Source organism: Phaenicophaeus curvirostris, chromosome 1 (assembly GCF_032191515.1).
Source record: "Phaenicophaeus curvirostris isolate KB17595 chromosome 1, BPBGC_Pcur_1.0, whole genome shotgun sequence".
NCBI lineage: Eukaryota > Metazoa > Chordata > Aves > Cuculiformes > Cuculidae > Phaenicophaeus > Phaenicophaeus curvirostris.
This window is the reverse complement of record NC_091392.1, coordinates 201,921,703-201,934,186: the sequence shown is the minus strand read 5'-3', so window position 1 is coordinate 201,934,186 and position 12,484 is coordinate 201,921,703. Positions and strand designations below refer to the sequence as shown.

General features: G+C 44.4%; 1 protein-coding gene across 1 annotated transcript; it reads right to left on the bottom strand.

The window, feature by feature from the left end:
• Positions 1–5,082: 5,082 nt before the first annotated feature.
• Positions 5,083–5,951, bottom strand: GJB2 (gap junction protein beta 2). The gene has a single exon (XM_069850038.1). It carries the CDS (start codon positions 5,922–5,924, stop codon positions 5,247–5,249), a length of 678 nt encoding a protein of 225 aa, XP_069706139.1. The 5' UTR covers positions 5,925–5,951; the 3' UTR covers positions 5,083–5,246.
• Between the last annotated feature and the right edge of the window lie 6,533 nt (positions 5,952–12,484).

Genomic DNA, 12,484 nt, shown 5'->3' with positions numbered 1-12,484 from the left:
TTTGTTAAACCATCTCTTCTGGTGATAAAGATCTTATTGAATTCTAAGCCTATCTTGTACGTGCAGCTCCTCCCAGCTGCATACAGTTTAACCCATTTGGTGGATCCTTACACTCTGACAATGAGTCATTAATAACTATTTAACTGCTATACACAAAAGCTTTTATCACGGCATAGGTAGAAACTATTCCTGACAAACCATGTTGCAATGTCTCAGCCTTCTATCAGATAATAGTGGGATAATGGTTTAGTTAGTTGGTTCATCTGTGTCTGCAAGCACATACGTGTGGCTAAGTGTAGAGATTGTTCCTGTTTGTTTGTGCTGGAGAGATTGTGGGAGCTATTTAAACTGTATATTAAACACTCAGTCCTTGTAAAGGATGCAACACCTAGGGCAGGGACATCGCACTAATGATGCAACATACAATAGGTTTGAAATCTTTACCACACCATCATTACAGAATATTTTTCTCTGGCACCTATTGCAATTATCTTAATAAACACTTGTTTAAGTGTTCTGCTTAATAAGCAACTGTTCTGCTCCCTGTGAACACAGTTGTGAGCTTTATCTTTCAGCTGGGGAAACTCAGAAACGAAGAGGCTCAGGGTTAACTCTGTGTACTGGGACGGCTATAATACTTTTAAATCAAGTCAAAGAAGTCTTGTGACAAAAGAGATGATAGTTGGATGCCAGACAGCAAGTTTTCCAGTGTCCCCATCTAAAGAAGGTGCAGCATTCTCACTAAGAAGATGAAGTATTCCTATTAATATGTGGATCACTTAGAGAAGTGGGAGGGGTTTTTATGTGTTGTCTTAAAGACCGAACCACAGTAGAAAGTGATCTGCGAAGAACTTTTAAACCTAATTTCACAATCCCAACATATGTAGTTTTAAGACTGCCATTGTCTTTCCCAGCTGACAAGCTTATATTACCATAACTGCCAAGAAAACAGGAAAGATCCACCTTGCCCAAGCAAGTAAGCCTGCCCAGCACAGCTTGTCCTTTGAAAAAAGCCACCTGCATCAGAGCAGTGTGACTGCATTCACACACTGCAGTATTTATTATCCTGGGTACTGTGCTGATCTGTAGTGAACTGGTGGTTCTTACCAGCACACAGAACATACGCTGCTGGAAAAATTAATCCATAACCTGCAGTGATTCATAGCTCAACTGTGTAAGTTCTCTAGAAGTTCATTCAAGATATGTTTCCCTTAACTGTATGTCATATTGCTAAGGTGCAACTTCCTCACCAGAAAGACTTATGCAAGCATCTGGCTGCCTAGTGGTGTTCTTGGAGAGGTTATTTTTTAGTAGACAGCTTATTCAAACACAACAGATTGAGCATAGAGTAGGCAGAGGTAACAAAATCATTGAGTTAATGGCAGTGATTTAATGGGAAGGAAAAGGGAGATGGTATGCCCTGTTACATGGCCAATTCTGAGGCTGAATCCTGTGGTAGCACTGGGGAACCAGCCACAGCAGGGGCAAGATGTGTTCATGTTATAAAGAACTTCTTTTGGTGGCTGGAAAATATCGAGGTCAGAGCTGGACCAACTTTAAGAGACAGGAAATATTTTCTGTAAAGGAAAATGGCAATGACAGCTGGTTTGGTCAGATGGGGAAAAAAGTGTATGTACTTCCTGAACTATCCTGAAGATCAGTACCATTTGTCTTGTTCATTAAGCCTCAGATAGTTACCATTACTCTTGCCACTGTCTGCAAACAGGTTCAAATGATTGCATAGATAATAAGATGGTGAAAACCCAAAGACACTTGTAACTAACACCCAGGGTGGTGACGACCCTGGATATCAGAACAGGTGATCACAAATTCAGTGCAATTTTTTCAGTGTGATTTTATTACCTGACAAAACATATTAACCTAAGAAGCAGGAGAGGGTACTGTCATTAGGAAGAAAGAGATGAATTTTCACTCAGTTCGTAGTGAAGTGCTCTTAGCTGTTGCATATTTGCTGCAGTACACTTTTAATGGGAAGAAGAAGTAACTTCCAGCAATGTTGCTGTTTTGGATGGAACCTTCACAGGACAAGGGCTCTTCTCTGTATGGATCATATAATTTGTCATTGATATTCTTGCTGTCAGATAGGAAAAAGCACAGTACATTGGCTCATAACTGCAAAGTGTCTGGAGGATTTTTTATTTTTGTCTATGAAAGCCTTCAACAAAGGTGCTTATATACCCATAAATACATACTTCTGATTTCCTTTTAAATCAGTCTTTCTCTCATGGGACTTAGGAAGTTTTTCCTCTAGTTGGGTCTATGAGTTAACAGTGAAGCTTTCTTACCCTCTTCCCTCTCCCCCACCCTTTTGGACAAATATGTTTTGGTTTCAAGGTTTTGTATGAAATTTTAGCCTTGATGAAGTCAATGGTAAACTGGTAATTTCAATCATAATACAATTCTAGCCTGTCTTATTCCTGTGCTTCCCAGTTCTGCCACATCATTTTACACTTAATATCCTGGTTACACTGGACACCAGACAGTGAAGAATCAGCCTCCTTTGCAGTCATAACTTCAGACTTGCTGCTTCAGTCTTCAACATTCTTGTGCCTTTCGTTCTGAGAAGAGTCTAGGAACCAAGTGCCAAAAATGTAGACACTTTCAGTGTATTTCAGGAAAGAACACATGCAATTCCAAGACAGCGTTGTATTTGCAACATAGCAACATGCAACATAGCCCAAAGCAATAGGTGAAAAGGGCTTAGTTCTTGTGAAGTATCTCAACCTTTTTTCCCCCTACAAAGTGGCTTTTTACTTGTATTTAATACACACAGAAAATATATCTCAGAGGCAGTAAATATGTCCTGCTAGAGCTATTATCACCTGATGTCGCAGTTCTGGATCAAACCCCTCCTTGGCCACTTCCAGACACTCTCTATTTCTTTTTTGCTGTGTGACAATCCACTTGCCAAACTGCTAGTTGAAGGCAACCTTATAGTGTTAGTGTTACTAGTTTTGATGCGTCTCATTCCAAGTTCCAGTTAAACTCAAAGACAGGCTGGAAAAGCAGTTTGCCTTATAGAGCTGGTGAAATTATTTATCACCAGCCCCTTCCAGCTGCACTTCTGCTAGTACAAGGCTGACTTGGCATGTTTGATTTTGCACATATATGGCCTTCCACTAACAGCTCATCAAGTTTGCGGGATAACAGGCAATGCAACCATTTGAAAAAACAAGAGCAGAAGGCTAAAATCCTTACAGTAGCCCTTGGCTATTAAATGTAGTATTGCTGCATACATTTTCCATTACAGTAAAGAGATTTTTATTATACACATTAGGTAACACAGCTTGTATGAGTAATACAGAAAACAGACAGCAAAAGAGTGCTTTAATTATAATTTCAGGGAAAAAAAGTCATCCTGTTGTTACAAAAGAGACGTAACATTAGAGCAGTGGGAGTGTAGATAGTTTGTTCTCTTCATACTTGTGCATAGAACAATGCAGGAACTTTACCAAGCACAAACCTGATGTGTGCCAAGCTTTGTTCTTTAGAGTAGCATTAAGGATGTTTTCACAGTCCAAGTTGCCAGTTCAGGTCATTATTAATGACTTTCCATAGTTTTGTTCATGCTTTTGCAGACAATGTTTTTCTTGCTCCCCTCTTAGATAACTGGTTTCTATCTGCAGTCAAGTTGCAGTACTGGATGTAGCTCACAAGCCATGGGACACTGCTTATGCTTGGCTTTCACTGTCCAGTGAGGGGTCATAGGTCATAAAGCAGCTTTGTTTACTCCACCAGTGATAAACTTAAATATACAGTAAGAGACAGATGCAAATAGTGAAGCTGATAATTCTCATGCATTCAGGGCAAAAGTCATTTATTAAAGCTAAGGAGGTGAAAGAGGCAGCTTTCTACAAGCTGGTTTCAAGGAAGGCACTTGGGAGACAAACTGCGTTCCTGTATGTGCTGGTGTAGCTGCCTATGACAGGCATAAAACATGTTTTGAGACTTCTTTGGAGAGACAAGACCAGACTGACTCACAGAGTTCGTCAGATTAGTAATAGACAATTCACAGCTCAGCAATGTGAGCATTAAGAAAAATATCAAGTTGCTCCTTATTTCTTTGCTATTTCAGCTCTGCAAACTGCCTGCAATTCCTGCTAGACCTACTGTAAAAAGAAGAAGGGTGAATTGGTCTCACTGCGTGGAGTGTCAGAGAGGATAGGAGTGGTTTGATGGACTCACATGAAAGGTGCCTCACATAGGGAGATGGTTTTATGAAGAAAAGCTCTTCAGGCTGGATAGGAAAAAAAGACTGCAATCTACTGCATGTTATGCCATAAGTGTTGACGCACTTCTTTTGGATAACAAAGAGAACAAAAAAAGCCAATTTTTCTTGGTTTTTAATGAAAAAAATCCAACTCTTTAGAGGTACACAGCTGAAAGAGGCATAGTTAGGCAGTAAAAAGTCTCTTCATCAAACAAAATTAATTCCACTGACATTCTTTACAAAGGGTTGGAGGAGAACAAGAGAAGTCGGACCCCCACCTTCTCAAAGGCAACAATCACTTTTTTTTCACCTGACCAAGAGAATGAAGAAACAAACTTCACTCCTCCCACTTCTGCAGTCCCTGTGAGAGGAGAAAGGCAGCACAGACCTAATGACATTCACAAGCAGTTAAGACGGGCCACCCCCAACCCCATAGGAGATAAAAAAACATTGCTGGTAAACAGCAGAGCTGATAGCATTGCTATAGTGTACCTGTGTTCCTAGGCCCTTTCCTCTCTCCAGAATAATCAAGACAGAATAAGACACAATTAACACAATCACCCCTGTCTTCTTCCCTTTTACAAGCTGTAAGTTCATCCCAAATACCCCTTCACTCCACTATTGACCAATGACTGTGCTACTGGCTCAGCTCTGAAGATGAATTTGCATTTGTAATTCCTGGATTTCCTTTGGGCACTAGAGCCTTTCTTAAGGTCTTTCTACACCCACTTTCTGAAAAGTGGCTCTACCCCAGGATCCCAGCAGTAGGAATACTTGGAAAAGTTGCTGCCAGAAGGCTGCTCTCTCTACTTGTGCATGCAGGAATACTGAATTAGCACACAACCTTTAAAACCTGCCTCAGTGGCAGCTTCCCGGAGAGGCTACAATTTCTAAAACATGAATAAACATTCATTCTTATCCTTTTCCTCGAGCATGAAAATATTGCTGATTGGTTTTTGACACCTAAAAAAAGTTTGAAGGAAATGGGGAGCTAGAAAATCCTGACACTGGGGACTTATTTTAAAACTGTTGTTTTCCTGGACTGCTTCATGCAAACTTTTATCACTAGGTAACATAACTCAGCCAGATTCAACAACATGCAGATCCCAGATACAGCAAGCATGAAAATAGTAAATGTGGTTTTCTCAGTGGGCCGGGACACAAAACAGTCCACTGTGTTGGGGCAGGGCCACGCATTGCACTTCACCAGGCGAGGCATCTGGTACCCATCGTACATGTAATAAAACACGTACATGAAGACTGCTTCAAAGATGATTCTGAAGAAGATACTGCTGGTGTACGTCCACCACAGGGGGCCCCGAATATGCATCTTTTCATTTTTCAGCTCTTCAATATCAATTTTCTCACCATTTCTGAGTCGCCTTTTCTTCTCGTGCCTCCTGTAAGCTACATGCATGGCCACCAGCAACGCAGGTGTGGAAACGAAGATCAGCTGCAGGGCCCAGAGTCTGATGTGAGAGATGGGGAAAAAGTGATCGTAGCAAACATTTCTGCACCCAGGCTGAAGCGTATTGCAGACAAAATCTTGTTGTTCATCTCCCCAGACTCTTTCTGCGGCCACAACCAGGATCATGATACGGAAGATGAACAGGACCGTGAGCCATATCTTCCCAATGCCAGTTGAGTGTTTATTTACACCTCCTAAAATGGCCTGCAGAGATCCCCAGTCCATCTTCTTTTCTGTGCCTTTTTACCTGCAGGATGACATAATACACCAAAGGTCAGTTCTCAAAGGGTGAGGAATCAGCTTTAGACTGTTTACGGACAAGAGGACTTCCCATAGCACTCACTCAAGAGCCATAGGTAAATGGAAGACAGTTTCATTAATGTTATCCATATGTTTATGGATCCGAATAGCTTATTAAACTCTCTGCTTTTATGTATTTATGCTGATACAAGCATACTTTGATCTATTTCTCAACAAGGCTTTGCACAGGAAATAAGTTACCTCTTCAAATACATTTCCTCTGTACACCCTCTGTGCCCTCCTTCCCTTTCTCGATATGCTTCCATTTCTGTGGTTGTTTCTCAGTGTATTTCCCAAAGCATTAGAAATCATAGAATCACCAGGTTGGATAAGACCCACCGGATCATCCAGTCCAACCATTCCTATCAAACACTAAACCATGCCCCTTAGCACCTCGTCCACCCGTGCCTTAAACACCTCCAGGGAAGGGGAATCAACCACCTCCCTGGGCAGCCTCTGCCAGTGCCCAATGACCCTTCCTGTGAAAATTTTTTTCCTAATGTTCAGCCTAAATCTCCCCTGGTGGAGCTTGAGGCCATTCCCTCTTGTCCTGTCCCCTGTCACCTGGGAGAAGAGGCCAGCACCCTCCTCTCCACAACCTCCTTTCAGGTAGTTGTAGAGAGCAATGAGGTCTCCCCTCAGCCTCCTCTTCTCCAGGCTAAACAACCCCAGCTCTCTCAGCCGTTCCTCATAAGGCCTGTTCTCCAGACCCCTCACCAGCTTTGTTGCTCTTCTCTGGACTCGCTCCAGAACCTCAGCATCCTTCTTGTGGTGAGGGGCCCAGAACTGATTAATATTAGTTAATATCAGATTACTATTAATTAATATCGGTGCACAAGTTAAGGCCAATTTTAAACAAAGCAGAGAATTCTCTAGTAGTTTTCAGAGACATTCATCACCAACCCCACAGCCCTAGAAGGCTGGGCTGGTGTTTTCTTTGCCTCTGTGATAAGGACTACTTAGCCTTCTTCAGAAGAAGCCCCAACTCTTCCCAGACACCTCCAGCAGGCCTCCAAGGCTTTCTGCAGCAGCTCAGACATGTCCCTTTCCTAGCTGGCCCTTTATCTCTGAAGTACAGCGTCTGACTTTGCCAACGCTGCTGAGAAGCCTCAAGGGCTCTGTCAGGGCTGCACGCATACAGAGCACAAACCAACAGGGAAATGAGGATGCGGCAGAGCCTGCCCTTCCACAAAGGAGACAAACAAGGCCATAGAGTTGCAAGGAAAATGCCCTCGGCTAAGGGGTTTATGTTGATTTGACAGATGCCATCACACCCCAGCAGAATAAACAAGAAGTCAAACTTCAGAGAAGCTTCGTTTCGGCTTTCCTCATTTCCTACTCTTGAAAACCAAAATCCACACTCTTTGCCCCTTTACAGTCAAAGGTTAAAGTTCACCGCATTTAGGCTCGGGCTTCAGTTTTCAGTGATTGCAGCCATTTGGAAACTACCACCGAAATCAGACAAAAGACTTTGAAACCAGAGCTGGGAACTTGCATAGCTGGTCCATCGTCTTTCAAGGCTAGGGCTGAGCTGTGCAGAGTGGGAGGGACGCTGGCCATGGATTAGAGAGAGCCCTTTCTCCTCTTGAAGCAGGTTGTGTGCCATGGGGAGAGCAAGGTACATTGCAACGCTGCACTGGGAACAGTTTTAAGAATCTCCAATTTTCACATAAAAATAAAAATAAAAGAACTTCTCTACCCTGGTGCAGTTACAACATAACGTGCCCCAACGCAAACCCTTGGTACAAGGACTTAACTTGTACAGACAAGCCTGGAGGCAAGACAGGGAGGTCAGATTTACTGTGATGAGGAAAGGTGAAACTGGGCAAGACAAAAAAAAAAAAAGAAATTTTGAGAAGGCAGCTGGAATTCCTTAGGCTTCTCACGCTTAGTTGCTGCCAAGAGTGGCAGCATTTTATGCAACTTTTTACACTGTCCTCAACTCTAGACTAGGATCAGAGATATCTGCATTCTTTCTATTGCATAGTCATTAAAATAAAGTCAATGGAACCTTCACAGGGGGCTTATCAGGACTGAAGGGAAGCAATTGAAGTGTATATCCAAGTGGGATGAACGAGGTGGGCTTCAACTGAGCTCACAGTGCAGTTCTGAACAAGAGCCGCATGTTCTGGGAGGAAAAAACACCATTTCTTCCTGCTCCTCTGCAGTCACAGAAACACCGAAACCGAGTGTGGGGACTGAGTGTGGGGCACTCACCATGCTGATACCAAAAATGCAACAAATAAACTCTGTGAAACTTGTTTTGGAGTTTTAGAAAGTGAGCATCCCACGGTCTGGGAATATGTAGAAGCAACCTCCATCAATTGTGTGCGAGACAAGAGCTGGGGACACAATACATTCCCCATTACATGGGTACGGATAAACTTTCCCAAAAATCTTATGCATATTCCATTACATTCCAAGGACTCCTGTTAATGTTATTATGAACTTCACAGCAGTCAAAACCTACTAATTTGGAGCTGGCTCCAGCTCTCCGCCTGACGGTGCCTTTGAGACAGCGAGAGGCTGCAGAGAGAGGTGATTAAAGAGTCAGATCATACTTCATACAAGACACGATCATTTCCAAAGAATGAACAGCGTGAGAAAGAACACTGATTAAAAGAAAACATGGACGTTCTCAACTTGCAAACAAAATAAAATTACTTAGACGAAGCTTTACTTCAGCTTAAATAAAAAATATTCCACTTTACATCACTGTAACTACTTCTTGTATCACCGCCAACCAAGTGGAAAGCGTTCGAAACCCCCATCTGGGGGTTACAAGCCGGACACCTGGAGGCAGCTCCCAGCACAGCCCCGGGGCTCCTGGGGGATGCACGGCCCCGAGCTGGCCCCGGGGCTACCAGAAAGCGGGGGCGAGGGGGCGCACGGCCCCCAGGTAGCCCCGGGGCTACCAAAAGGGGGTGGGGGGGCGAGGGGGCGCAGGGCCCCCAGGTAGCCCCGGGGCTACGCGCGCTCATATCTTCCTCGCTTGCAGACGGGGGCGAGTGGCGGCCACCCCGCCGCCCCCAGCCCGTGCTCCAGCCCCGCCGCTCCCCGGTTCCTCACCTGCCCCGGCTCGGGACTCGCCCGTCGCTGGTCCCCGCGGTGCCTGCGGAGCCCTCGGTCCCCGCCTCGCCTCCCGGCGGCTCGCAGGTCCCTCCCCGCTCACCTGCCGCCGCTTTTAAGCCGCCCCCAGCCCGCGCTGAAGCTCCTGGGGCCGCCGGGAGCGGCGCAGCCCGGGGCGGGGCGAGCGCGGGGCAGGCCCGGCGGGTCCGGGCTGAAAAACCCGCAAATAAACTCCCCAAGACTCTTTTTTTGGGGAGTTTTAGAAAGCACACGTCCTTTATCAAGGCTGGAGGGAGGGATCTCTATCATTCGTGCGGCGAGACAAGAGCTGGGGGCAGAGTACATCTCCCACTTACATGCACGGGTATAAATTCTTCCAGGAATCTTATGCGTATTCCATTACATTCCAAGGACTCGTGTTAATGTTATTATCATAGAATCATAGAATAACCAGGTTGGAAGAGACCCACCGGATCATCGAGTCCAACCATTCCTATCAAACACTAAACCATGTCCCTCAGCACCTCGTCCACCCGTGCCTTAAACACCTCCAGGGAAGGGGACTCAACCACCTCCCTGGGCAGCCTGTTCCAGTGCCCAATGACCCTTTCTGTGAAGAATTTTTTCCTCATGTCCAGCCTAAACCTCCCCTGGTGGAGCTTGAGGCCATTCCCTCTTGTCCTGTCCCCTGTCACTTGGGAGAAGAGGCCAGCACCCTCCTCTCCACAACCTCCTTTCAGGTAGTTGTAGAGAGCAATGAGGTCTCCCCTCAGCCTCCTCTTCTCCAGGCTAAACAACCCCAGCTCTCTCAGCCGCTCCTCATAAGGCCTGTTCTCCATCCCCCTCACCAGCTTTGTTGCGCTTATGAACTTCAAGAGAGTCAAAACTCTTGCTGATTTGAAGCTGGCTCCAGCTCTGCCTGACCTTGTGTTTGAGATAGGGAAAGGCCGCAAAGAGAGGTGATACAGAAGAGAGATCTGTTCGGCACAGATCGTACCTCACACAAGACGTTATCATCTTCAAACGATGAACACTGTCTGGGAAAACATCATTTTAAAGAAAGCATGCTATGAGAGGGACATTCTGTCTAACTTTCAACGAACACAGTTACTTAGATGAAACGTTAGCTTGAATAAAAAATATCCCACTTTTTCATAGAATCACCAGCTTGGAAGAGACCCACCAGATCATCAAGTCCAACCATTCCTATCAAACACTAAACCATGTCCCTCAGCACCTCGTCCACCCGTGCCTTAAACACCTCCAGGGAAGGTGAATCAACCACCTCCCTGGGCAGCCTGTTCCAGTGCCCAATGACCCTTTCTGTGAAAAATTTTTTCCTAATGTCTAGCCTAAATCTCCCCTGGCGGAGCTTGAGGCCATTCCCTCTTGTCCTGTCCCCTGTCACTTGGGAGAAGAGGCCAGCTTCCTCCTCTCTACAACCTCCTTTCAGGTAGTTGTAGAGAGCAATGAGGTCTCCCCTCAGCCTCCTCTTCTCCAGGCTAAACAACCCCAGCTCTCTCAGCCATTCCACAGCTTTTCCCTCATCCAGAAGCTGAGTCACTTTGTCATAGAAGGCAAACAGGTTAGTTTGGCAGGAAATTTTTTACTATTTTGTAATAGTAACTACTTCTTGTGTCACCCCTCTGGGATGTCCTTGCCCAGAGACAAGCATCAGGCAGAATGGGCTCAGTACCCTCCAAGTGCGGCTTGACGCCGGGATTGATCCAAAAGTGTTAGCAGAAAACAAGTCCTAAAGGGAAAACGAGTCCTGTGGGTCCCTCCAAAACTGCCCCAGCACCATGGCAGCCCGAAGAAATTGTTGCTGTGGGCCAGTTCAGAGAGCACTCAGATAAAATGCGACTCCCAGAGGCTTTCTGTGAGGTGAGACAAGGCTGGGAAAAGAAAACTCAGAGACCTTCTTAGATGGCTTCAGTTTGGAAGACAAAGAACAGATGAACTCACTGCTAATTTGATACTACTGTGAGAAACACTCATTCACTGGTAAAATATTGAAAAGGACAAAGTCTTTGAAGCAAAGATAATATTTTTATTTCACAATTCACTGTGAATTGGATGCCCTTCTAAAAAAGACAAAAGCAGTGGGTATATATACTAGTTTTAGACAAATAACCATATAAATCTTCAAAGAGTGCTCATTATTTTTTGGATTATTCAACCATGTCTGGAGTCTTCCTTCAGGTTATCTCTTGACCTAAAACAACTACATCTTGCTAGACAACTAAGCATATCAATACATTCTTGCGACTCTAAGAGAGTGTTTATTTTCAGGTTATTAATCCATGTCTGGAGGTTATCTGCATATTATCTCTTGATACAAGACAGATTTATATGACAAGATAATTAAACATACAAACCAGCTGCAGCAAAACTTATCAACTAGTTCTCACACTACCAAGCTGAATGATCTTGGTAGCCAGATGTAGGATTAACAAGGGCAAGCAGGCAGGTAAGGGCAGGACAGAAGGAAGACTTAGGGTAGCTTTCCCTTTGAAATCTTGTGGATTTTCTGCAGCTATAAGAAACCTTTCTGGTGTCCTCACTAGTGTGCACAACATTTATTTGACTGCTACTGCACAAGAGGTGGATGGGTACAGAAAAAAATTTATAGAAAATATAAAGAGTGAATCATAGAATCATAGAATGACCAGGTCAGAAGAGACCCACCGGATCATCGAGTCCAACCATTCCTATCAAACACTAAACCATGCCCCTTAGTACCTCGTCCACCCGTGCCTTAAACACCTCCAGGGAAGGTGACTCAACCCCCTCCCTGGGCAGCCTCTGCCAGTGCCAAAGAAACACACCTCACTGACTATGTGAAAAGTCACTAGATGTTATTTTTCTGGAGCTTGAGCTCTGCTGTTGACTCTACAAAAATAAAAAAGACCTCTTCTAGTTACAGTGTTCTTTAAACCACATCTTTAAGGAAAGCTGCTGAGGATGGAGGCCATAGCTAGCCAGGCATGAGTTAGTTGGCTCAACACTGTAGTCCTTACCTTGGGCTTTTGATTGTAAAATGCCCCCAGTATTGCTTGTCCGGCTCAGGTCTGCCTCACATAGTCTGCGCTTCATCCAAAGCATTTAACCAAGAATGACTTCTATTAAATCACACTTGATTACAACACAGTAAAGCATCTTTGCTTTTTGAAACACTGCAAGCAAAAATTCTACAAGAAAAGAATATTGTGTCGAAGAGGGTGTGCAAGAAAGCTAGAAGGTGGTGAAATGATACCCATATGACTTGAGATAGTAAAAACTTGTCTAAGTAGATGAAGTACTGCTGAGAAAGGTGTGTTTGTTTCTGCAGATTGAAGTAAAGATCTGTCCTGTATGTTCGCCTTCAGCAGAAATGCTTTCATCAGTAGGGATTTAAATAAAATTCAAGCTTGATC

Coding starts and splice junctions, on each gene's coding strand:
- GJB2 (XM_069850038.1), bottom strand. CDS start 5,924: ATGGACTGGGGATCTCTGCAGGCCATTTTAGGAGGTGTAAATAAACAC.